We start from the raw sequence: 13,155 nt of genomic DNA on the forward strand, positions 1-13,155 counted from the left end.
ACCAATTAATCAGAAATCTCGACCCGAAGGCCAAGAAATGCCCGATGTCCAGGTGAAGTAATAACCCTGTTTAAATATTATATAATAAAAAAAAAAGTTTCCCGAGTGTTTGGAGGTGTGTGTGTGTTGGGGGTTGGGGTAGGGTAGATCAAAACAAAATGGGCATTTAAATATTATAAAATAAAAATGTTGCCCGGGTGTTTAGGGGTGTAAAATAAAAATGTTTTGGTAGGGAGATAGGCTCGAACCCAAAGGCTAAGGCGGAAAAAACAGTCTGACACATTACCCCGACACTAAAGAGACAGAACACTGAGAACGGACGAAATTAAACATTTAAAAGAACAGCAGGTGGTTAAACTAACATCAACGTTTTCTAGGTAAAACATTATGCCACTGTCATAGTAGAAAAGGAAAATGAAGGAACGATTTTTTTGCTACCCCTCCCTGTAGAAAAGCGTCTCATTGAGGTTGAAGGAATGAATGTTTTTAGCCAATTTTTCGATATTTGCATCCGAAGGTTTGAGCTTCAAAATGATACTGATCTGCCAAAAATCCGTTGCCTGTGTGAAAAGTTTTTGCAAGACATACAAACACACTAACACACATTTTGCCTTTTATTTATATACTAGCGGGGGGGGGGTGTACCCGGCGTTACCCGAGTGTTTGGAGGGGGTGGGGGTGTTAATGAAAACCTAAGAATAAGCGAAGTAAAAAAAAACAACAGAAAAACGAACGTTACGTGAAAAATAGCTTAAATAACACTGGTTCAATATTTAAATTTTAAAAATCGTAATCTGACGCATGCGTAGAACCGATCTCATCATGATAGGACAGTTTTTTTTTACCCCTCCCCCTGTAGAAAATTGTTGATTTCAGGGTGAAAAAATTAACGTTTTTGGCCAATTTTTTGATATTTTTCGGGCGAAGGATGGAGCTTCAATATGATACCAAGTTTGTCAATTTTTGTTCTGTCTGTCGAAAGTTTTTAGTGGACACAAACACACATACATACATACACACATTTTCACTTTTATATATATAGACTAGCGGAGGGTACCCAGTGTTGCCTGGGTGTTTGGAGGTGTGTGTGCTCGGGTGGGGGTGGGGGGATTGTTAATCAAAACATACGAATAAGCAAAGTAAATATATCGAAAAAAACACAAAAAAAAACTAACGTACGGCAAACAAATGATGTTAAATGTAAAAATGGGAAAAACAAAAAAAGAAAACGCGAAACAGAAAAACAAACGTTAAAACTTTGTTAATAAATCTGAAAAATAAAAACAAAAAGAAAACACTGGCTTAAATAACTCTATTTCAATATCAAACCTTTAAAAATAAAAAAAAAAAGACATCCCACACCACGATTTGAACCCAAAGCCTTTAGATCATGACGCCGACCTCTAATCAACTGAGCTAGGAAAACGTTGACGAAATTAGGTTGTTTTTTCAATCTTTAAACTAAATCAGGTTCCGACGTCATTTGCGCATGCGTAGAACCGAACTCGTCATGAGAGGACAGTTTTTGCTGATATAGAAAACTGCTGATTTCGGGATGAAGGAATTAACGTTTTTGGCCAATGTTTCGATATTTGTCAGGCGAAGGTTGGAACTTTAAAATAATACCAATCTGGCGAAAATCCGTGACCCGTGTCGAAAGTTTTTGCAAGACGTACAAACACACATACATAAACATAAACACATTTTCACTTTTATATATATACTAGCGAGGGGTACTCGGTGTTGCCCGGGTGTTTGGAGGTGTGTGGGGGGTTTTAAACAAAAAAGTAACTATGAGGATCGATTCCCGAACCGTTGAGGCAAAGTTGTAAATTAAAGTGTGAAAAAAAAAAATGTGCGATGTTAACCATTGCCCCACCGCGAGATGCTAACAGAAACACATTGGAATTTATTTAATTACTTGGATTCGGCAAGTGCCCGTTTTAATGAGTTAATGAGGTCAAGTTTGACTGCGGGATTTTTATTTTCCCAAGATAGGAAAAAGACTAACAAACATGCGGCGAGCGACAAATGTTGAATATTTATCTTCTCGAAATCGAGCAAATTAAATAGACAGGCGAGCTTCGTTGTTAACTGTGATATAAAAAGTTGTGAAGCGACCGACCGCTTCTCTGAAAGAAGCCTTTTATAGACTTACAGAAAAAGTGAACACACATACATACATACATTTTCGCTTTTATAGCAGAGGGGGTACCCGGCGTTGCCCGGGTGTTTGTAGGTGTGTGTATGGGAAGGGGATAAGTAATAACCGTGAAACAATGTTAAAAAAATCAGAAAACCAAAAAAAAAAAAAAAAAAAAAAACGCTGTGTATATAGGGGGGGAGTAAACTAAAGAATAAGCGAAGTAAAAAAAAATAAAGAAACGTTGCCCGCATGTTTAAAGATGTAAAAGAAAAAAAAATAGTTTTGGTCGTGAGGCTGGATTGAACCCGGGAGCCTTGACGCGGAGGTGAAACAAACTCCAACCACTTAACCGTCTAGGCCAAGAGTAAGAGGAATTGATTATAGTATTAAAATAAGGCTTATAAAGCGAGTGAAAGAGGTTTGATTGACAGATAGCCAGATAGAGGTCATCGCGGGAACGTTACGAGATGACGTAGCAGTATTTTATTTTTTTTGTTTTACTTCACATTTTTTATGATTCAGCATGTAGCGTTTATTAAATTACATATTTCGTTTCCTGCCTAGACATCTCTCTCTATCTGTCTCTCTCTCTCTTTGTGTATGTGTGTCTCTCTCTCTCTCTCACTTCGTCTTCCTTACTCTAAAGAGTGTTACTAAAAAAGAAAATGGCGTCTGGCTGTTTTTTTTTTTTTTTTGTAAAAACTTCGATCGCTAATATTTTTTGTAAGAGTATTTTTTTTTTACTTCACATTTTTGGCTTGTTATTTTTCATTTAACTATCGTATCTAACTATTTTTAACGTGCTAATAACTTTGGTAACGTTGTCATAGTGTAGAAGTTCATAGTTTAGCTTGTGTGAGGGTTAAAAAAATTTTTTACCGATAACGTTTTTAAATTCAGACTGCCATTACAGCTTGCTGACATCAAGATCACGTGACATGACTCAGCAGGTTTTAAATACAAGTTGACCCAAAATAAACATCCCCGTGTACACTTTATGTAGAAGAGTTGGCGCCCGTATTTTTGGGGGCAGTTATAAATCGATTTAAAAATATGTAATGTTTAACATTAAAATGTCACTTTTTTGGGCCCCCCCCCTGCAGAAAATCGATCAGTTGACGCACTTCTGATGGTCCTTTTGGGCCAATTTTTCGATATTTGTTGTCCGGAGGGTGGGGCTTTCATATGAGACCAAGTTTGTGAATTTTTGTTCCGTCGGTCAAAAGTTTTTAGTAGACACACAAACATACATACATTTTCGCTTTTATATATATAGATAGAAGATATATACTAGCGGGGGTACCTGGCGTTGCCCGGGTGCTTGTAGATGTGTGCGTTTGGAGGGAGGGATAATGAAGAACAAAAAGGAAACTTAACCCTGTTTAAATATTTAAAAAAAACGGTAAAAAAACAGCAGTTTTAAAAATGGGAAAAAACAAAAAAATAGGGTGGGGGGGGGCTTAGTGACAGGTTGGCTCGAACCCGGAGCCTTGAGGACCATAGGCCAAGCCTGAACACCTGCGCTACAGCGACAGTAAGAGCGATTAAAAAGTGAATGTCAAACATCACAGTTTTTAATGAAGTCAAATCGTTTCACTGCGGGATAGTTGATGATGACGTTTACATCTGATCTTTAGCGGGGGGTACCCAGCGTTGCCCGGATGTTTCGAGGTATGTGCTCTTAAATAAAAAAGAAACAGGGGGGGGGGGTAAAAAGTTTTGGTAAGTAGGTAGGATTGAACCCGAAGCCCTGAGGCGAAGTTGGAAAATAAAATGTGAAAAAAACATGACACATTAACTGCTCGCCCAGCCAGAATGAGTTACTGAAAGACGTTAGAATTTATTTAAGTAAGAAGAGAATTGACAGGTGCCCACACTTGATGACGTCAAGTAGAAGTCATAGAGTTAACGACGTAAGCAATAGCTATTCAGCAGGTAAGATTTTTTGCGGGACAGTTTTTAATGAGGTCAATAACCCGGTTTGTTTGTTTGTTTTTACCTAACTTTGAGGAAAAGCAGCTCCTTGTTTATTAGGGGGAGTGTCTCATTTCGAAATGAAAGCAACCGTCTGATATGACGATGATAAGCCGACATTAACCAAATGTTAGGTCGCATTCTGGAGACCACTGGCCATGGGCCAGTGATTCGAATCAAGTTTCACTTTTTTTATACTGAAAAATGAAAGCAACACGCATCGATCCGAAAATGTTGAATATTTAATGTTTCAAAGTCGGGCAAATTAAATAGAGAGGTGACCCCCCCCCCCCCCGTTGTTAAGTCATAGATATTATCATTTAGACGTGATATAAAAAGTTTTTAAAATGAGCGAAGGCCTCGAGAAGCCGCCAGAAAGAAAACTTTTGCAGACATACACAAAAAGCGAACATACATACATACATACACAAATTTTTGCTTTTATATATATATATATATATATATATATATATATATATATATATATATATATATATACTTCCGAATCGATTTATCCAACAATCAGCTGTTATGGAAACCTGTGATCATAAGATTTACAAAATATTACTGGTTGTAATATTCTACATATTATCCCATCTAAATAGAAATTTATCAATATACAGGATAGAGCTAATAAAGTTTAATTTCGTCAGTTCTCAAAAAAAAAAAAAATTCTAACCAGACCTTAAAAATCTATTCACGGGCCCATGAAGAAGAATTACTCCAGAAATATGCCCAACTTGGATTTCTACTCTATGATGTGGATTACACAATATACAGCTTGGATCTCATTACCTCACTGCTTTAAAGGACAGTTACCTTGGATTTTACCGCGCAATTTGGAACTAAACCTTTACATCCTTTTCTTCAATTTCCCCCGCTATGTGATTTCTATTTTAATCAATTTTTGATTATGATTTCCCATGTCTAACTGACTTTAGCAAATAGGGTGAATACTGTTATATCTATTTGCTAATATTTCTCCTCTTAAGAGATGGTAGGCATCTAAACCCTATAGGATAAGGAGATAAAATTTTGAAAGTATTCTTTGCCTTACTTGGAATAATAAAAAATCCTTGATTTGAATAAAGGTTTTTTTTTAATTTCATTGAATTACTATAATTTGCTATATATATATATATATATATATATATATAACTAGAAGTATATCCATCCCAGGCCAAGTAAACGGAAAAGTTTTGTACAACTGTTATGTCTCTTTGCGAAGATGAAATCAAAATATGATACTAAAACCTTATGTCTAGAAAAAACCCTTATTCTAATTTTAATCAAATGCCATTTTGATTCTAGAAAATTTTTTAAATTTAAAACTTAAGGGGTCTTAAGAAGAAATTGAAATTCAGGGAATCTTGCTTAATTGGTGTCTAATGATTATCGACCAAATTTAATACAAATCTGAAATATTTTAATTTTCGAATGAGAAGTTGTGTCCATATTATGCTGACTAAAAACTCTTTATAATACTCTAAGAAAATTAAATTTGGGGAGTATCAATTGTTGTCTAATATATATTGTTAAAATTTCACAAAAAAATCAGCGCTATCTGAATTTTCACAAAGGACTTACACTTCCTTTTTACTCTCCTTGCATAAAACTGAACTCCTTTATGCCTAGCAGCTATGTTCCAAAATTTATGATAATAGTTTGTGTTAGGAGTGAATCTTGTACAATACAATATATAACTAGAGAATAGCTGTACTGAACCAGTGTTGCGCAGAATCCATTATGTTCAAATTTCTCTTGTAAATATTTCTGTTTTTTAACCATGTCTTTTTGATATTTTGTTCAATATCTAAGTGAAAAGTGAATCTAGTTTTGATTTAATAAAACTGAAGCAAAACATGAGAAAAAAGTAATGAATCTGTCAATAATCCATCAGTGCCAAAGTTACAAATAAACCTTTCTTTTTGTTTATAAAGAAAAGCACAAGAAAATATGAACATTGGTGAACCTTGAATGAAAAAACAAATAAGGATCAATAATTTAACATCCAGATACATTTTTTGGTGCTTCTTGAAAGATATGCACAAATAAAATATGACAGTTCAAAATAAATTAACTGGAAAACTCTCAGGTATCAAGAAAAATAGATATTTACACCAAAGATTATGTAAAAATTATCAAGTAGAATTTTAATTAAAAATAAAAAAATCATTTTTTAATATATTTTCGATGCTAGATTGGAACAAATCCATTTTACGTTTATCTCCCCTTTTCCTCTCTTTTATGTAATTCTTTTAAATTAAAAAAGTAAAATGGGTTCTGTTCCTAGAATCAGACGTATAAAAAAAAATAGATTTTTATTTTTAATTAAAATTCTATTCATTAATTTTATGTAATTTTTTAGTATAGATATCTAGTTTTGCTTGATATGTAAGTATATGAATGGAACTGCCTATTTATTTTGAACTACAATATTTCGCTTGTGCTATTAAAATTTAATCTAAAGTGAACCACCCTGACAGATTTTGGAAGATATGTAAGGGCAGTAACTATGAGAGCATAGATTTTCTTCAAATATCTAAAGATTTGCTGTAAATCAACAAAAAATTGTGATCAATGTTTATATTAAAATATTAGCGAACGCTACAGGACCACGCACTTGTTTGATTGTTGTCTAATTGCCAAAATATATATTTTTTCTTTGTACTTTTATTTCTTAACTAAATTTATTAGATTAGAAAATGCTCTAAGAAATTTTGCCTGCCTTACACTTGGAGACGTCCTGTCAATCAAATATAATGACAAAGTAAGTGTCAGTTCCTTTATTTTTATTTTCTCGTTTGTTATTTAAATTTGTGGTCAATAATGTATACAACACTTGTTTATTAAGTGAATTAGACCAGGTCAGCAATCACTCATCTGGTCGCATCTTTAAACTTGCATTATTTCCTGGGTTTCCACCATGAAGATAAAATGAAATGCCATGGAGATAGGATGTGTAAAACAAAAAAAAAGAGAAAGAAACAAAAACAAATTAAAGACAGGAATCATCAAAAACAAGAGCTTAACAGAATTCGTTTTTGATGATTTATTTCTGTGCTTAATTTGTCCTGTCTTTTGTCTTTTCACACCCACACACACAAACTAGTGTTAATTGTCATATATATTTTCATAACTTATATATATATATGATGTAATGATTGAATAGTTTTAGTTTCCTAGATGTAAATCCTCTGAAACTCCTGCTTATCAAAAAGTGCTCAATAAATGACCAGAGCATGATTATAATATTGTTGCATATTGTTGTTGAGAAGGAATGTCTGTCTTTATCGAGTCAGTGTTCACATTTACAGCACATCAGTTCTTTTGAGGGGTTTATAAAACTGAAGCAGAATGTATCTTATTATATCTTCACATCTCTTGCCATGTCCTCATTTCATTTCTCTGGATAATTGGAACTTTATTCAGTTTCGCGGTTGAATGTTGCATTTCTGTTTCTGCGTCATCCTTAGAAGGAGGGTGGGAATTCTACTATTGGTCCATCTGTCACCAATCCCCATCTCTCACATCGCTCCCAAAAGAAGTCTTCCATCTTCTTGGCTTAGACTGTAGACTTTAGACTCCAATTGAAGACTGTCTAGCAAAACGCATATGCATCCCTATTTACTTTAAGGTGTGTGTGTGGGGCTGTATCCCCCTCCCCCAACCGGCTTACACTCAAAACGCACGTCTTCAAGCCATTGTAATCATTGAGACCAAACTTAAGAATATTAAATTCTTTACATACAAAAAGTTTTTATCCAATTATACTAAAGAGAGGAGAAACAGCAAAGAAACAGTGTACATGGAAGATGGAGGTAAAAGAAAAGGGAGTTGAAACTTATAATACTGAAACATCAAGGACCTTTTTTTATTTTTAATCTTTAGTATAACTCAGCCAAGGATTGACCCCTGGTCTCTCAGCCCATTAGCAAATACTCTTACTATTATGCAAAAGTATTTAAATAATATATTTCTTGGTGCCAAATTTATTGTTAGCTTTGGAGATATTGTTGCAATTTAAAAAAAAATTTTTGACTGCCTGTAGCCTTAGATGATATAATAGGATAGCCTAAACTTTCAAACTGTGGTAAATTTGTCTAAAAAATGGAAAATAACAATATAACATTTGTCACCAAATAAATCTGTCACATGACATGCATGCAACTGAACAATCATCCTTTACCTGATGGAGAGAGCGTTTGTGTACTCTACAATATACTAAAAACAAATTAATGAGTAGAGTATATTTGATAATTTCAGATTGTTACCCTCATTTGTGAACAAAGAACTGATGTTAAAATTCTACATAATTTCACTTGTGCTGAAATAAACATTCAAATGTGACATTCTTTCAAGACAAACTTTTAGATTTAAATTTTTATGATTTGAAAAAAGAAAATGTCCCAAATTTTTTCTTTTTCTTTTAACAGAATTATGATCTTTGTGTGTTGGAGACGAAGCCAGGCAATGCTGTTTCGATAATTGAATGTGATATGAACGTGAGTCCCATTTTATTACCATTTTTTTAATTTTATATTTTCATTACTATAAAACCTCACACATTTTCTAGCCTAACAAAATGGCTAATCCTATATATTTTGGATTATTCAAACCATTGATCTTGGATGTTATTCTCACAACGTTTTGGCTGGTGTAACCGTTGACATTCTTCAGGTGCATCTTTTTTAATTCTGGAATTTGTACAAAATTTCCAGCAGAACCTATCCATGAGGATAGCTTGCTCTTGTTCTATGAGCATTCTATCAGTGTAGCAGTCTTAAGTAATTTGCAATTATATTCTTCGTATCATCCACACTAATGATTGGACTTTCAGAAAGGTGCCACTTAGAACTGATTATTACTTAACACTTATATCCAAGAATTTTGTATGCATTATCTGGAAGAACTACTGTATGCTGATGATTTATTACTTGCTATGAAACAATGGAAAACCTACTTGTTAAGTTAAAAACTTGGAGAAATGCTATGGAAAGTAAAGGCTATGAGAGTGAATGTTCTCCAGATCAAAGTGGTGATCAGTGGTTGTAGCGTTGGTTAGCTCTCAGGAAAAGGAAAGTTTCGCTGGTCAGTTTATGGAAAAGAAGTTGAGTGGAATAAAACGTTTTGTGTTCTATAAGCAGATGCAAACTTTTTTGCTTGCATGAATTGTAAGCCAAGATGAATGAGAACTCAAATGTGGAGAAAGTATATTTGGTTGACAAAGCTATTGAAATTGTTCAGAAGTTTTGCTACCATAGTGATACCATTCAAACACAGAGAGGAATAGGGATTAGTATTATTGCAAGAATTAGGAGTGGTTGGAATAAGTTCAGGGAACTTCTACCATTACTAACCAGCAGTACATTATCCCTGTCAATCAAGAGAAAGATCTATCAGGCATGTGTACACGATATGATAATGTATGGAAGTGAAACTTAATGACAAGCATTACATTCAGAGAAATGATATGAGAAGCTGCTTTCAGGACTGCCAGCAACCACTGTAAAAGAGTAATAAAAAATGCTAGAGAGCTATATGCCCAGTCTGTTAAATCTAAGGTAGCTGATCAGCGGCTTGGTTCCCACCAGTTTTGGCAAATAACAAATAGGATCCTGAACAGAAGTGTGCGTTCTATCCCAACCACTATCAATGGACCAGAGGTCATCTCGTCAGCGTCAGACAAGGCCAAACTATTTGCAAAGAACTTTGCAGCTAATTCTACCCTATGCGACGAAGGCCATCAACTCCCCATATTTCCTTCTATAACACAGAACAAGCTAGATAACATACAAATATCCGTGCATGAGGTCGCCAAGCTAATCAAGAACCTAGATTCCAGTAAAGCAACTGGCCCTGATGGCATCCCAATTATAGTGTTAAAAAAGCTTCAACCAGAATTTGCTCCCATACTTACGAAACTATTTAAGCGCTGCCTTAAGGAGAAGTGCTTTCCGACTCCCTGGAAGACCTCATCAGTTTGCCCTGTATTTAAGAATTCAGGTGATAAGTCATCTCCCTCTCAGTACAGACCAATAAGTCTCCTGTGTGTTATGAGTAAGTTGCTGGAATCCATATTAAATAGAGAAATAGTCAACCACCTCAGCAGGAACAGCCTTCTTAGTGACACACAATATGGTTTCCGTTCTGCAAGATCTACCGCAGATGTGCTGACGGTTATATCCCACAGGATTAGTGAATCTCTTGACAAAGGCTTCCTTTCTAGGGCAATTGCTCTTGACATATCAAAGGCCTTCGACAAGGTATGGCATAAGGGTCTACTTCACAAGATTTCCAGCTACGGTATAACTGGAAATGTTTTCTCAATCATTAAATCATTTCTATCCGATAGGCTCATAAGAGTAGTGGTAGATGGACAAAAATCGAAGGCCTGCAATATAAATGCTGGAGTCCCTCAGGGGTCAATCCTGGGCCCAACTCTCTTCCTGATCTACATCAATGACCTCCATAAACGCATACTTAAATCATTTGTTGACATCTATGCTGATGACACGCCCATCTATGGCAACACATCAAAGGCTGTAAATGACAAAGTTCTCTCTGATTCTCTCTCCTCTGATCTCGAGCGCGTGGTTCAGTGGGGGAAGACGTGGCTGGTTACCTTTAATGCATCCAAAACCAAACTCTTATCCTTACATCATCAACGCTCTGATCCCCATCTGGTATCAATTGTGATGGATGGCTCTCGTCTGGGTGAGGCCCCGTGTTTTGACAAGCTTCTAGGTTTGACCTTTACTCCTGATCTGAAATGGAACACGTACATCAAGTCTGTTGCCAAGGTCGCTGGAAAGATGGTGGGATCCTTCTACCGCTCCAGGAGATATCTCACTACTGATGCAATTCTCTATCTATATAAAAGCCAAGTACGTCCAAGGATGGAATACTGTTGCCATATCTGGGCAGGAGCTGCTAAAAACAGCCTATCCTGCCTTGACAGAGTACAAAATAGACTTTGTGGCTTAGTGGGGGATGCCCTTTTCTCTACCCTGCAACCTCTCTCCCACAGAAGAGACGTTGCAAGCCTATCCTTGTTTTATCGTTATTTCCATGGCAGGTGCTCGTCTGAACTCCAATCTCTGGTCCCCCCTCGCCAATCTTTCATGAAAAACACGTGTAGTTGAATCCACTGTGAAAAATTTCCCCATCTCTATATCTGTGCCTAAATCAAAACGTGGATTCCATGAACAAAGCTTCTTTCTTAGAACTGCACGCCTGTGGAACTCTGTTCTGTCTGCCTGCTTCCCACCGGACTACAACTTGGATGTCTTCAAGTCCGTTAACAAATTCCTAATGAACTGCTCCCTTAAGTAAACACTTCATCAAATCTCCACACTAACGTAATGTACTTGCAATAACCCTTATCCCTGAGTGGCTTCCGGGCCTTGATAAGTGGTGATCACTGTGTAAAAAAAAAAAAAAAAAAAAAAAAAAGATGGATGTGTAATGTGAGTCGTGACAACAGGCTTAGATTTGATGACTTCAAAAGAAGATTAAATTTTGATAGTATAGGGAGATGTATACAGAACAGGAGACTGTTAATCTGGTCAGTGTTAATATCAATGGATTACAGTTTTTGGGTTAGTAAATATACAAAAGTTAAAGTAGCAGGGTTAGTTGGCAGCAAATGGCAAAGAAATACATGAAAGCAGAGTGGATTTTTGAGAAAGAAGAATAAAGATCTGACCAGAGATAAGTTAGTTTGGAAGTCAATTTCTAAAAAGCCAACTAACCCATGCCAACTTGTTAAACTGATGATTATTTTTTGTTTTAAATTCTGGGTTTTCTTGAAAATCTTGGAATTTCATATTTTAGCATATATAATTGAAGGCTTCAACAAAAAAGAATCTGAAAAACACAGATCTGAAAATCAAAGAGACCTCCACAAATTGAACTAAAATAATAATTCATCAACTAGCATAAAAGATGAAAAATAAAATAGGCAGCAAAGTAAAATCTATCAGAAGTATACAAGCTAAAAATGTTTTTAAAATAATCCAAAGTCAAATGAGTGTTGAGTGAACTAAAGTTGCATGTTTTTCAAAAATGTAATGCAACAAAGTTTTTTAAATATTTTATTTTGAATGATTTTGAAGTTATTTTGTAGTTTCAATATAGATTATCATATTTAAAATGATCTCTATTTTTAGTTTGTTATATATGTGCTGATTTCACAAAAGTATAGTTTTGTAACTAAAAAAAAAATTGTTTTTCCAATTTAAATTTATGTAAAATTTGCAACTCAGATATCACCAGAACTCACTGCAAGCTCAAATTATTCTTAAAGTTTCACATAATCACTACATTAATATTAATACAATATATTTTCAAGAATTAATGTATTTGAGAGAAATAGGGATAAACTACCTGACCAAAGATAAGTTAGTTTGGAAATCAATTTCTAAAAGCTGTTCAACACATACTAGCATGTGTTGAACAGACATTAGGCAGAATATGATGATTACAATGATTTTATAGAAGTCTCATTTTTACTAAGTATTTGTTGTTAGAATTTTTCTTTTCCTTCCAATAATGGTTATTGAAATAGGAGGCAAAAATTACTCCCTTCTCTAGATTTATTGATCGTTTTTTTGTTTTTCAGGTTGAATTTGCACCCCCAATTGGATATGAAGAACCTGGCTCACATCAGAAAATGAATACAAATGAAGATGAAGAAGATGTAAGTTAAACTGAATACTTTTTCTACTTTTAAACTTGATATAATGTTAATTCATTTAAAAAACCTTTTATTCACAAACAATTGTTTCTATCGGGTTTTACTAAAAATGTACAACCAAAATTATTACCGATCAATGCACAACTGACTGCTCCTGCTGTTTGCCATATAGAAACAACATGTAAAGTTGCTTGAATCAGCAGGAGCTGAATCAGACATTTTAGCCATACATAAGCTTTACTAAATAATGTATGACTATTCGTTCCTGTTGCTGATTTGCTATTAAAGTAACTTCGACATGGATGAACTACTGGGTTTGTCAGCACAAAATATTGTA

At 34.9% G+C, this 13,155-nt stretch overlaps 1 protein-coding gene across 1 annotated transcript in view; it reads left to right on the forward strand.

Moving 5' to 3' along the window:
* The window catches only part of LOC145261017 (ubiquitin recognition factor in ER-associated degradation protein 1-like), a 52,572-nt gene that overhangs the window by 28,811 nt on the left and 10,606 nt on the right, over positions 1-13,155 (forward strand). Inside the window, exons 6-8 of the mRNA XM_080119143.1 lie at positions 6,818-6,890; positions 8,557-8,625; positions 12,744-12,821. Of these exons, the coding sequence (XP_079975269.1) occupies positions 6,818-6,890; positions 8,557-8,625; positions 12,744-12,821 (220 nt within the window). The remainder of the gene's footprint in view (positions 1-6,817; positions 6,891-8,556; positions 8,626-12,743; positions 12,822-13,155) is intronic.

This window comes from Euprymna scolopes, chromosome 37 (assembly GCF_053919585.1).
Source record: "Euprymna scolopes isolate OS-2025 chromosome 37, ASM5391958v1, whole genome shotgun sequence".
Classification (NCBI taxonomy): Eukaryota; Metazoa; Mollusca; class Cephalopoda; order Sepiida; family Sepiolidae; genus Euprymna; species Euprymna scolopes.